This window comes from Musa acuminata, chromosome BXJ2-7, assembly GCF_036884655.1.
Source record: "Musa acuminata AAA Group cultivar baxijiao chromosome BXJ2-7, Cavendish_Baxijiao_AAA, whole genome shotgun sequence".
Lineage (NCBI taxonomy): Eukaryota > Viridiplantae > Streptophyta > Magnoliopsida > Zingiberales > Musaceae > Musa > Musa acuminata.
This window is the reverse complement of record NC_088344.1, coordinates 5,258,613-5,270,737: the sequence shown is the minus strand read 5'-3', so window position 1 is coordinate 5,270,737 and position 12,125 is coordinate 5,258,613. Positions and strand designations below refer to the sequence as shown.

Below are 12,125 nucleotides of genomic sequence, written 5' to 3'. Positions count from 1 at the left end.
TTGGAGTTAAAAAAATTATTTTTCTATATTTATTAATCTCATATCCGCACATTATTGAGTTTGTGTTTTATTGTCAATTTTCTTTATTGTAATTTTTATGATCAAAGTTTTCTTCCCAGTGCTTGTAATTACACTAAATTAATTACTGTGTGAGCTGCACTCTGAGCAAGAAGCATTATCCTCTGCTCTCTGGCCTGCACTCAGTGGTGTGCCAGCGGTTGTCTCCTCCTTTTTGATGAGATCGAAATGGCATGGGCATAATCCTATGAGCCTTCGCCATTGCTTCTTAAGAGGATTACTTTAGGCAAATTAAGCATGGGAGAGAGAGTTGTAATCCACATTTTTTGAGTCTTCCAAAAATAATTGTCCATGATATTATTTGAAATCAATGAGAACTTCATTAGTCATTTTCATTATAATTTTGTGTAATAAATGCAACTTATTTAGTGGCCAGTAGGATGAATCAACCTAAAGCAGAGGCGGGGACAGACCGGGAAGCATATTACTGAGATCCATTTCGTTCTCACCGGCCGCATTAGACTGAAAAGAAGTGAGAGAATACTCGAACCATCAGAAACCTTGATGAAGAAGAAGAAGAAGAAGAAGAAGAAGAGCTTCTATCTATATTCCTCGGATTCAACACCCTCCTGGGCACTTCCCACGTGAGTTCCCTGGTTTGTCTTTCTCTATACATGCAGCAGTCCATCAAGCTATATAGCACAAGGCAACAAAAGAGTCCAAACAACAGGACCATATGCGCATGAGAGAGAGAGAGAGAGAGAGAGAGAGAGAGAGAGTGTGTGTAACTCATATCAATCATTCAGGGGCAAGTCCCAGCTGTGATCATGGTGATGAAAACCTAATGCGCATGAGAGAGAGAGAGAGAGAGAGAGAGAAAGAGAGAGAGAGTGTAACTCATATCAATCATTCAGGGGCAAGTCCCAGCTGTGATCATGGAGGTGAACACCTAATGCCTTAATTACCAGCTGAGACACAGCATGGAATCTGACTTTTATTTCTTGATGGTTTCAGATGAAGGCATGCATGTTCTTGATTTCAGACCAAAGAAAGAGCAGTTTTAGAACGAGATCTATCGGAACACTTAACACCACCAAGTCTTAGGAGGAAAACAAAAGTGATCCGGATCCAGTACTAGGCTTTGAATATAATCTGAGTTGAGGAATGCCTGTCATAAAAGAAAAGCTGACAGGATTCTCCTATCGATCACCCACCCAACCATCACCATCACAGCACAACACTCATCGTGTGCTGACAGCAACAGTAGCATCCCATATCTTGCAAGAACCCAGAGCCCATGGTCATGGTGATGGTGGTGTGGGTGATATGGTTGACAAGAGCTCGGTTACGAGCGCTGCGGAGGGGCATCGAGGAATGGCCGGAGCGGGATCGGCGCCCATGGGCCCGGGATCGTGCGGTGGTGGAGGAACTGATGGTGTTCCGGCATCGGCTGCGCCGGTGCGTTGGCAAACGGTGACGAGGTTGAGGTTGTGGTGATGGTGGTCGTCGTGGACGCGGTGGAGTTGGAGACGCGCTCGCAGGAAGGGCACATGGTCAGCGTGGTGGGAGGAGTCATGTGCATGTAGAACTGAGGCGACAGCTTCAGAGCTCTCAGCTCTTGCACTTCCTTCTGCAGTCTCCTGTTCTCTTCCGTGAGGGTCTCGCAGCACCTTCGCAGGAACTCGCAGTCCACCTCTGTTTGCTTCAACTTCGTCCTGAGATTAACCCAAGCATTAACGAGATCAGTATACGAAGGTCACAGCATCATCACACCTAATTAATCGCCGGAGAAAGAATACCTTGCTCTTCGGTTCTGAAACCACACTTCCACTTGCCTTGGCCTCAGGTTGAGTTGTTTGGCCAACGCCAGCTTTTGCTTCTGTCATCACACAGGAGAAGCAGACCCATGTTAGCAACGATTGCTCCACCATCGTGTATCGGTAGTCACCGAAGGAGGAGAAGAGGGACTTACGGGGTTGAGGGTGTTGTGCTCCTTGAAGCTCTCCTCGAGGATGGCGGACTGGTCCTTGGAGAGGCGGAGCTTCTTGCGGGAGCCATCTCCGTCGTCCTCGTCGCTGATCCCGCGGTCGGGGTCGTGCTCGTCGCCCAGGTGGGTGTCGCGCTCCGCCCGCTTGCCGCTCACGCTCGAGAGCGTGCTGTTGGGGGACGACGCCCCCGCATCCTCTTCGCTGTCCCTCTCCACGGCGCCCGACGATGGCGCCCGGTTCACGTCGATCCCTCGGAGCAGGGGCAGCGACCGTGCGTCCACTGCTCCTCCGCACACCTCCAAAACCGGTCTCTTATCTGCTAACGGAATGCCACACACTCCATAAGAAACTCGTACTTGTGCAATCAATCTTTAAACACGGGAGCAAGAAAAAGGTTCAGATCTGCGATCACTACCTGAGTCAGCAAGGAGACCAGCCCACTGGGTCGTCTGGTGGCAAGGGAAGGGTGGCGATGGCGGACGGCCGGAAGCAGAAGAGGAAGGCATGAGGTTGAGCTGAAGAGGCAAATGCCGATGATGATGACTGGAGGAGCTCAGGCTGAGACTCAGACCTAAATCATCCTTTCCCATCATCGTCTTTGACCACTCCCCGCTCTTCCTTTCTTCCTTTCTTTCTCGATATGTCCTTACTACCTCCTCTTTACTTTTTCCTCCTCTTTCTTGCAGGGATCCTTAAGGAGGCAGCAGCTAAAGCAGTGCAGCTAAAGGTCGGAAAGGGTCTGAGGCGCTCAACAGAGGGATGAGATGGGTATGGAGTCGGGAGGGGAGAGGAGAGGGTATTAAATAGTCGGTGTCTTCCTCCCCATTGTTTCAATGGTTATTATCTGTGGATGTCATGCTTCTTCTCACCCTAATCATCTCAATCATGACTCCTTATCACTAACTCCTCCTCCCTTTCTTCGACGCTAACCATAGTTAAGCCAACTGCTTTGGGCCGGCGGCTAACTTTGAGCGCTGACTCCCCCCTGTCTTCGGCTCTCTTTTCTTCTCCCGCATCAACCTTTTAACTGCGTCTCTATAGCATGCAGTACGCATGTTTTAAACGTATGGATGGAATAAAAGTATATATGTATCTTCGAAGCATAATGTATGTGCACATATACGGAGTATAAATACGGATATCCTCTCTCTGCTGTCACACACACCACAATGCAAGTTGGCGGAAGCTGTGGCACATTGCGGGAGGAGGCCACCATGATTGCCATACATGGTACCTATCATTGCCTTCGAGTTGTGCAATTATTACTCCTGTTGATGTTGATCCGAGATGGGATCCTCAGCAACATTGTGCCCCCACACCATTTAATGCCCGTCCCTTTGCAGGACTCCTTTCACTATCTCTCTCTCTCTCTCTCTCTCTCTCATCTCACCGTGTCCCTCAGTGCACAACCATCATCACTCCATCATTAGCCATCAAACAACATCACCACTCCCGGATGATCTTAACCTCATCGCCATTAGTAAGCTCAGTCATGGTCGGGTGGGAAAAAGGAATCGAGATTGCTTGTGTCGAGATGGAGGAATAAGAGGTAGGTGGCTTCTTGGAAACCTGCACAGTTCACGATAAGCGGTCCCGCAACTACATGCCGGTCTTTAAAGAGAGCGACTTCAACACACCAATTATTCTTCCGACTCTCCTGTCAAGCCAATCACGAGAGCGTGGAGCTCAGAGGCCATTCGTGCCGAGAGAAGGCCGAGTCAAGTCGAGTCGAGCCGAGCCGAGGGAGGGTGGGGGCGGGGGTGGGGTGAGGGCGGGGGGGGGAACAGAGTGGGGTGGGGTTTCACGTGGGAAGGGGAGGACCAACACCATGGCACCCGGGTCACGTGGGCCAACATGCCCCTGCGACGGCACGTGCGAGCACGCCCGGGACAAGGGCGGCCCCGCCCGGTCGCCCCACTCACCGACACCCACACCCCGCAATCATTTGCACTTCCTCCCTCCGCCGGGTCCCACACTTCCCCCCACCCCTTTTCCCATATTACCCACTCTCCACGGCATCCAATTTCAGTTTGAATTTTCAAGGGATTATTTGGTATTAACATAATACAAGTATATATATATATATATATATATATTCTTTCATAATAAAAATTAATGAAAACAACAACATGAAAAAGAATGATCCATATGTATGTAACATCATGTTCTATTTATGATAAACAGGTTCGAAGATGAAATATAACCATACATGTCACCGATCCAGCTTGCGGAAATCGAAAGCATTCAGATTTTTGTTCATCGATGGGGACCAGTTGGATGCATTATTTGGATCCAAGAGATCATGTTATATCACATAGGATCCCGTGTAGGGTCGTAGTGGGATCCTTTCCAACTGTACTGTGCCAGAGATAGTTGAACGATAATTGGATTTTGGATCGGGTTCCGACGGCTCTCTTTGGATCCTTTACGAGACTCGCTGAGAATTTATTTTGTTGGCGAGTGATGTGAAAGAAATAGAAGGAAATAATTGGTGATCGCAAACATTTCACATGATGAAAGGGATGTTGTTTGATTTCAGTTGGCATGTCATGAATGCCATTATTGGCTCATCCTTTTTATCTGCAATATGCACACACAGGACAAAAGGGTAGTTTAGGCAACGGGGGACGAGAGCGGTGATGGGCGAGTGCGTCGTGGGACCCGATTTGCATCTCTTCTTCTTCCTCCTCCCTTCCACCACCTCGGAACCTGTGGATTTAAACCCCGGCATGATGTCGGGGGTAGCGATGATTAATGGTGCTCCCCACGATTGCTTGCTAGCTGTCCCACGTGTCCCTTCCCTCCCTTCTCTCTCTCTCTCTCTCTCTCTTATCATCATGCCTCGTGGGAGATGAGAGAGAGAGAGAGAGAGAGCGAGAGAGAAGAGAACGCTTTCCAAGAACACAACACAACAAGCAACCCCCAATAATTACCACTTTAATGGGAGGGCGGTACGAGGGCCAACTCCTCCCCATGTGACCCGCAGGTGGCCCAACGCCCTCTTTCCCGCCCCCAAGGATCCCCACGTTCACCGTCCTGCCCATCCCAGCGCCAGCCAATCCCGCCCCGTCACCCGTGGTTCGCTCGTAATTAATGGCTTCTCGAGGGCTGAGGAGGTAGTAGGTCGACGCGCTTGCGGTTATCTTAAGCTCCGTGGCCATGTGGCGGGGACGTGGACTGCCGGGAGAAGCAGCGGGAGGACAGCGAGGCGCACGTACGTCCCAACCCGTGCACGTGCGGTCAACCCACCACCCCGCTCATCATCATCATCATTGGGAACTCAAATGTTTATTCGATGCGAGTCTTTCGTTCTTCGCCTCGCCGCTTTCCTCGTTGCTTCGCCTCTGTAATGAACGGAAGTCTTGTAGGGAAGGAGAAGATTTTAGATCATCCGCGAGCGGTCCGACGCATCAGAACAGATCTGAGCCGTCGGGCGGAAGTTCCTGGGACGTGATGCGCACGTGCGGTGCGCGACCTCGTTGTCCCCATGTGCGCACGCCCTCCTCGCCGCCGCACGGATAACGTCCGCCCTTTCTACCGAAGTTTCCCGTCCGTTACAACTACCGTTATAACTAATAATAATAATAATAATATTATTATTATTATTATTATGTTCAACTAAAGGGGCAATCGTGAAAATTTGCTTTTTCCCAAAAAATTCATCCAATAATAATAAGTTCTGAGCACTAATTGTATTATAATGCGATGCAATATAATTCGACTCGGAAACGATAGACTCGGTCGTGACCTAATCACAGGATGGGTTTTCCAAATCCAGCTCACACCACGTGCAATTGGGTCTTATTTAGTCTAAAGTCTCAATCAATAGACCTTCCTTAGTGTAGTAAAAATTATATTTGTGTATGACAGTATGGCCTAACTTAGGGAACTTTTGGTGATGTGGGCCTGCTTGTCTCCTCCTAATTAAGTGGGATTAGTAAACATTATTGAGGAGATACATGGTTGGGGTGTTGGATTCCACATGAATGGTGGGATTATTAAAGCATGAAGAATGAAATCTTGGGTTGAGTTCCCAGCCATTATTATTCAAGCCTGAGCCCATCTGTTCCTCACCGAGTGTTGGTTATCACAACATATATAATTAAGGTTTGCCTCTCTGTGTTCTTCGATCTTTTTGGTAGCCGCAGGTGCTGTCATTGTTTCTCATCATTTTAACTAATAATTTGACCTTGACTACTACTACTACTACTATGATCGTTTGTGATTCGGTAATACATCATTCGTATAAATGTCATATACGTCGATAAATGTTAACATAGAATATTGTCATCCGTTCCGAATGTTGATTCTGAATCAATCGAGATCTTATTTTATATTTTTTTTATTATTATAAAAAAATCCAATGAATCCAATTAGAGATATATTGAATCATACAAAAAGTAAGTCAATAATATACTTGACAAAGTTTCTCTCATGCTTAGATTAGTATTGATGAGGTGTCACTCAAATATCAAGATTTTTTTGTCAAATGTATGGTAGTTAACTTTTTGGATTGGACATTAGGAAATTAGGGAACACACTTAATGGGCCTTTTATAGTAGAGGTTATAAGACTGATAATATGTCTTTAATATCAAGAACAGTTATATGAGGTTTTTCGATTCCAAATGTAATAATAGGTGCACATGTAACATAAAAAAGTGTCGCTCCATAAACCCAAATGTTGATTACGTGATATTGAAATGTCAAACTCATGGCATCGATGTGTCGATCATATAGCTTATATCAATCGAATGACAGTGATATATTGACTCTATCGTTACCATATAATATCTTGATTAAAATAATAATTTAATTAGTATAATTTTAGTAAGTTAGAAGAAGAGTAACATTTAGATCATAAATGGAAGTGCGACTCTCTCTCTCTCTCTCTCTCTCACACACACACACACACACAGCATATGATTAGAATTGTACAGTTCGTTCATAATTTTTCATCTATGCATTATTAGAAAATTTCATGTTTCGGTATATCATATCTTACATCATTGGCATTATCAACACAACTAAAGAAATACGTGATTCTCAAAGTCGAACTTAAAATTGGTTTTGACGTAAATCTTCCATAGAAACACACTCGGATTGGGTTGGCATATATGATTCGAGTAATTCTACTATCATTACTTAATGGATCAATTATCATCGAGTCTAGCTGAAACAAATGATATTACTTACACACATCTAATAAGTATGGCAAGAGAACCTAATCTAAAAGAACTATCTGTAAGTAGAGCTAGAGATGCATTCCAGAATTTGGATCTTGATGAATGCATCAAGGCTTTAGCGAGTGAATTTGTGACATCCTATGGTTGAATTGTGTTCATTAGATTATTGTTGGGTCAAAGCTCATTAAGTTTGAATATGACTGAGGTAGATGAAAGGCACAGACCCAACTATTGCTCTTAGAGTCAGTAAGTATTAAATGGATATATCATGAAGCAATTCACTTTGCAGACTAAACTTTGCACTTATAATTGCATCGATGATCAAACAAACTGCATGTTTTCTTAATCTAATTCATAGAATTTAATATGTTGAACTTTGCACTTCAACTCCATCTCGGGCTCTGTCAATGGATCGCATTTGAGTCGACTCAATGCGAGATCCGACCCGACCAAATCAGCCCGGGATCGAGTTTGTGATCCAATCGTGACCCGAACGGATCAGAGTCTAACCCGATCCGATTGGGACTGCTCGGTCGATTCGGATCCGTTCGCAGCTCCACTCCCTGCAGGCCACGTTAACTAGAAGAACCAGACGCACCACCAAACACTTCATTCCTCCATTCATCTGTCTCCATGTGTGGTTGACCAGTTAACCTCAAAAACACGAAAATAACACCAAACACATTGTCATACCATTCGTAAATTGCCACGTTTGATCGACTGCCCATTAACGAACCAACCTCACTCCTTCCCACTGTTTCTGTTTTCCTTTCTCCTCTCTCTGTGTATCTCTCTCTCTCTGAGACCAGTTTCCGGAAGTGGAAGCTTTTTCGTTGGTCATCCAAGAAAACTCCATCCAAAGCCTCCCTTGCACCAATAAAGAAACCATCTTTTCTATGTTTTCTTATCCTTTTAGCTTCTCCCTGTTCTAACACCTCCAACCTCTTCAATCCCTAAACTGAGCCCGATCCCTGTTCGAGATTCTACATTTCTCCTTGAATCTCAAGAAAATGGCAAGTATCCGGGTTTCTCGCGGTTAGGTCGAGGTTGGCGAGCCTAACATGGAGAGGAGCCACAAGATCAAGCTACTTCTCGGTTTCCTCTGCTCATTCCTTGCCCTCCTTGTCTTGTTGGCATTGTGCCATTACTTTCGGAAAAGATTAAGGTGGCGAGGGAGGCGCAAAAGCGAGTCCTTGGAGGTTGGCGACGAGAGAGGAGGGGCTGGCGCGGAGGAGGAGGGGGAGGAGGAGTTGGAGGCGGAAGGGCTGGTGAAGTTCGCCGGGGCCGAGAGCTTGACGGTGCACGACATCTTGGAGGCGCCGGGGGAGGTAGTCGGGAAGTCGAGCTACGGGACGCTGTACAGAGCCAGAATCGAGCGGAGCGGCTCGGTGTTGCTGCTCCGGTTCCTGCGGCCATCTTCCGCCGGCCGGACCGGAGAGGTGCTGCTCGTGGCTCGGGCGCTGGGGGCCGTCCGGCACCCGAACTTGGTGCCGCTGCGCGCGATGTACGTGGGACCGCGAGGGGAGAAGCTCTTCTTGCAACCCTTCTATGCCGCGGGGTCTCTGAAGCAGTTCTTAAGAGGTGAGTCCTAGGTAGGTTTGTCGGTTGTTGGTGGCGTAAAATTGGCATCTTCTTCTTGGTCTGAAGCAAAGTCTGCATCTTTCTTGTGATCTGTTGTCGATGTTGATGAAGCAGAGCAATCTTTACTTCTCCGTGTAGTCACGGAATGTCGGGCTTTTAAGATTTGGTAGTATTCTAGTTGCCTTAAATTTGATTTAGATTTTGGTGTCTCTACGTGCTTTACAACGTCGGGTTTTTGATGTCCTTGAAATTGCGTGACTACATAGAATTGCAATTGAAGAACTATATAGTATAAGAACTGTAAAATATAAAGAATTCACCTTTTCTTTGTTACTTTTGATTGAGCTGAGAAAGTTTGTGTCAATTATAATTGTGTCGGGGGGAAGTTTTCAAAATTTTGTTATTGTTACACAAAGAAAACCATAATCCTCTTGAATTTTTTGAACATTCTTGGAATTTTCTGTGCTTGATTTGGTTCTTTTGCTTTTAGCAATCTGACTGAAGATCCTCAATCAACAACTCAGTTCCTTGGATTTGCTATGTTGCAGTGTTGTTATCTATTTCCTTTTATTTGTTTATATATCAAAAATCTTTTTCTTTCTCTTGGAAAATTTATGGTCCGGGTAATTAGTTTACATATTTATGCTCGTATGAAGATCTTCTTTGGAAGCAATTGTATGAAAGATCTTATCGCAGAGCAACTCTCATTAAAATAAGCTGTATGGTTAATGCTTCAGTTGAAGTGCTTACTGGATTCTACAATAATCTACAGCTGGTGTTGCTGAAGCACACAGATGGGACATCATTCTTAAGCTATCCCTTGGAATTGCCAAGGGGCTGGATCATCTTCACACAGGATTGGAGAAGCCCATCGTGCACGGCAATCTCAAGACGAACAACATTTTGCTAGATGCAGATTACCAGCCTCACCTTGCAGATTTTGGCTTGCATCTTATGTTGAATCCAGCGGCAGCCCAGGAAATGCTCAAAGCCTCTGCAGCTCAGGGATACAAAGCCCCTGAGCTGGTTAAGCTGAAAGATGCTAGCAAAGAGACTGATGTCTACAGTTTGGGAATAATCTTATTTGAGATGCTCGCTCAAAAGGATCCCATTAACATCAACTTGTTACAGTCCAAGGATTTCCATCTTCCAATCTCATTAAGAAACTTGGTTCTTGATCATAAAATCTCAGATGTCTTTGACTCCGAGCTCCTAAGCCAGAGTTTAGATAAAAATTCTGGTAAGGCGCATGGTCTACTGATGCTTTTTCAACTGGCAATTGCTTGTTGCTCTCCTTCGCCTGCTTCGAGACCAGATACAAAGCATGTTATTTCACGGCTGGAAGTTATTGCCTGAAGATGAGTTCTCTATTCTGCCATGGTAGCAAAGTACTCCGTTGTTATCAACAATCATTGTTCATTCAGCTGTGGTGGCATAGCACATCATCCTAATGGCATTATGACAAAAACCTCAGGTTGTCGAAATAGAGGTGGGAAATCTTTTAATTTGTGATCTGGATGACAGCATGTTGTTGGGAAAGTGGTATCCAATGTGAGCTCGGTTGTTGCTGAGGAACCATCAGCAGTGTGGATCTTGGGATTGACTTATTTTGTATTTTTACAGAGATGGACAAGGAACTTTAAATGCTTGAAAGATTGAACTTTGGCTACATTTGGAGGACTGCATGAGCTGGACAGTCGGGTTGTGCAAGGATGTGAAGCCAAGAAAGGGCAATGACAACTGCATTCACCTCTTCTGAGCTCCCAGTTTTATTGATCTGACTCAACTGTACTCACCATACTGTAGATGCATTAGTGGAATCTTCTCTTGTTTAAGGTAGTAGCCTCCTGATTTGCTGAATAGAACAACAGATGTAAAGCATGGAGGAATTTCCCTTGTTATAATTAAAGCTGTCATCTTCCCAAGGCATTAGGCATGAGCAGAAACTTGTCCATAAGAGTTAGGCTATGGTCTTTATCTTCAGTTGGGTGTGGTTTTTAAATGTTGACATGCGCTTGAAAAAGTGGTGGTGTTGCAGAGATTCCCTGCTCTACTGATACCGACTTGAATTGACCAGCTCCAAAAGTTGTCCTAATTAATTCAATGCGTTTCTGTATATTGATTAATGGAGTGGTCCAGAATGTCATCTCCACTTCCTTGTTTTGTTTGACTCCAGTGAAGCAATATTGTATCATCTTAGATAGCAAGTTATGATGAGGGGTGGCTCACTTAACAGCAGGCACTACAACTATTTCTGAGCAAGTATTTCTCAACCAAGTGGCTGTCTGAATCACAACATTATCCTACAACTATCTATGTTTCAACAAAATGGGCTGCAAGGTTTAAGGGTTCAGTAGAAGGCAGCAGAAGAAGAGCTTTTCCATATGACATGTATAAAATCCCAGACTCTTTTGCAGCTTTTGCTTTGAGTTTTAAACGATGTCCAGCCCTTGATAACACAACACAAAGGACAGTGGAAAGTGATTCAACCAGCAGGTGCTCCACTTGGTAATGATGGTAGGGACATTATGGCCACCATCATTCTAGTAACTGGCAAAGCTGCAAACTCAACAAGCTCAGTGCTCCTCCTTTTGTGGCAGTGCATACTTGGACAATCATGCTTGGACCAGGTTAGTGCTGGGAGCTTCAACTCTGGCTTTCCATTACTCGAAACTCAAAAAGTTTCTACATATTAAGTTGAGTTGAACTTAAGATCTCAGATGGTTACAAAGTTAAGAAACAATTGTTAATACCTAACTGGTGATGCCTTTCTCTACATAAAGGTAAACATTACTTCGTCTCTTGTCCAGTTTGCAGTGGACCAAAAGTGTAAGAGCTCAAACAAGGTTGTTGCGATGGTGCAGAACTGTGTCATGCAAATGATTCTTGTTACTAAGAAGAGAGATGACGACAGTTCAGCAAATATTGATATTACTCGAGATCTGTAGCATGGTGATGTGTTTGTATTCACCATCAGGTTCAATCTTTGTCTCCCTGCTATTGATTTCGGGAGATGAAGAAACAATGATAAGCAGCAAAACCCTGGCGATCGTCACTGCTAGTATGGCTTGTGGTAGCAAGCAAGCAAGGTAGAACTCATGATCCTCTAGCTCTGAAACTTTTACTTGTGATAGTAAAAGTATCATTCATTTGCCAAGTTCTTAGCTCAAGCCCAAAAGCAAAGAAGCCATGTTCACAAGGCCCAATCATGACCCAACTGATAGGATTTATTTACTGCCTAATAACTCCAATTTATTTTTACTACATGAGGGATTGAATATTTTTATTGAGAAATTCGATTGATTAGATAATAAGTCTTAAATTTGAATCCACATATAAGAGTTTCATATTCA

At 44.8% G+C, this 12,125-nt stretch overlaps 1 protein-coding gene and 1 pseudogene across 1 annotated transcript; one reads left to right on the top strand and one right to left on the bottom strand.

Annotated features, from left to right (window-relative positions):
- Window positions 1-968: 968 nt before the first annotated feature.
- LOC135616811 (homeobox-leucine zipper protein HAT4-like) lies at window positions 969-2,814 on the bottom strand (annotated as a pseudogene).
- A 5,146-nt stretch (window positions 2,815-7,960) lies between these two features.
- LOC135616810 (putative kinase-like protein TMKL1) lies at window positions 7,961-11,961 on the top strand. Its single transcript, XM_065116450.1, has 2 exons — window positions 7,961-8,772; window positions 9,545-11,961. Exons 1-2 carry the CDS (start codon window positions 8,253-8,255, stop codon window positions 10,126-10,128), a joined length of 1,104 nt encoding a protein of 367 aa, XP_064972522.1. The 5' UTR covers window positions 7,961-8,252; the 3' UTR covers window positions 10,129-11,961.
- Window positions 11,962-12,125: the final 164 nt, after the last annotated feature.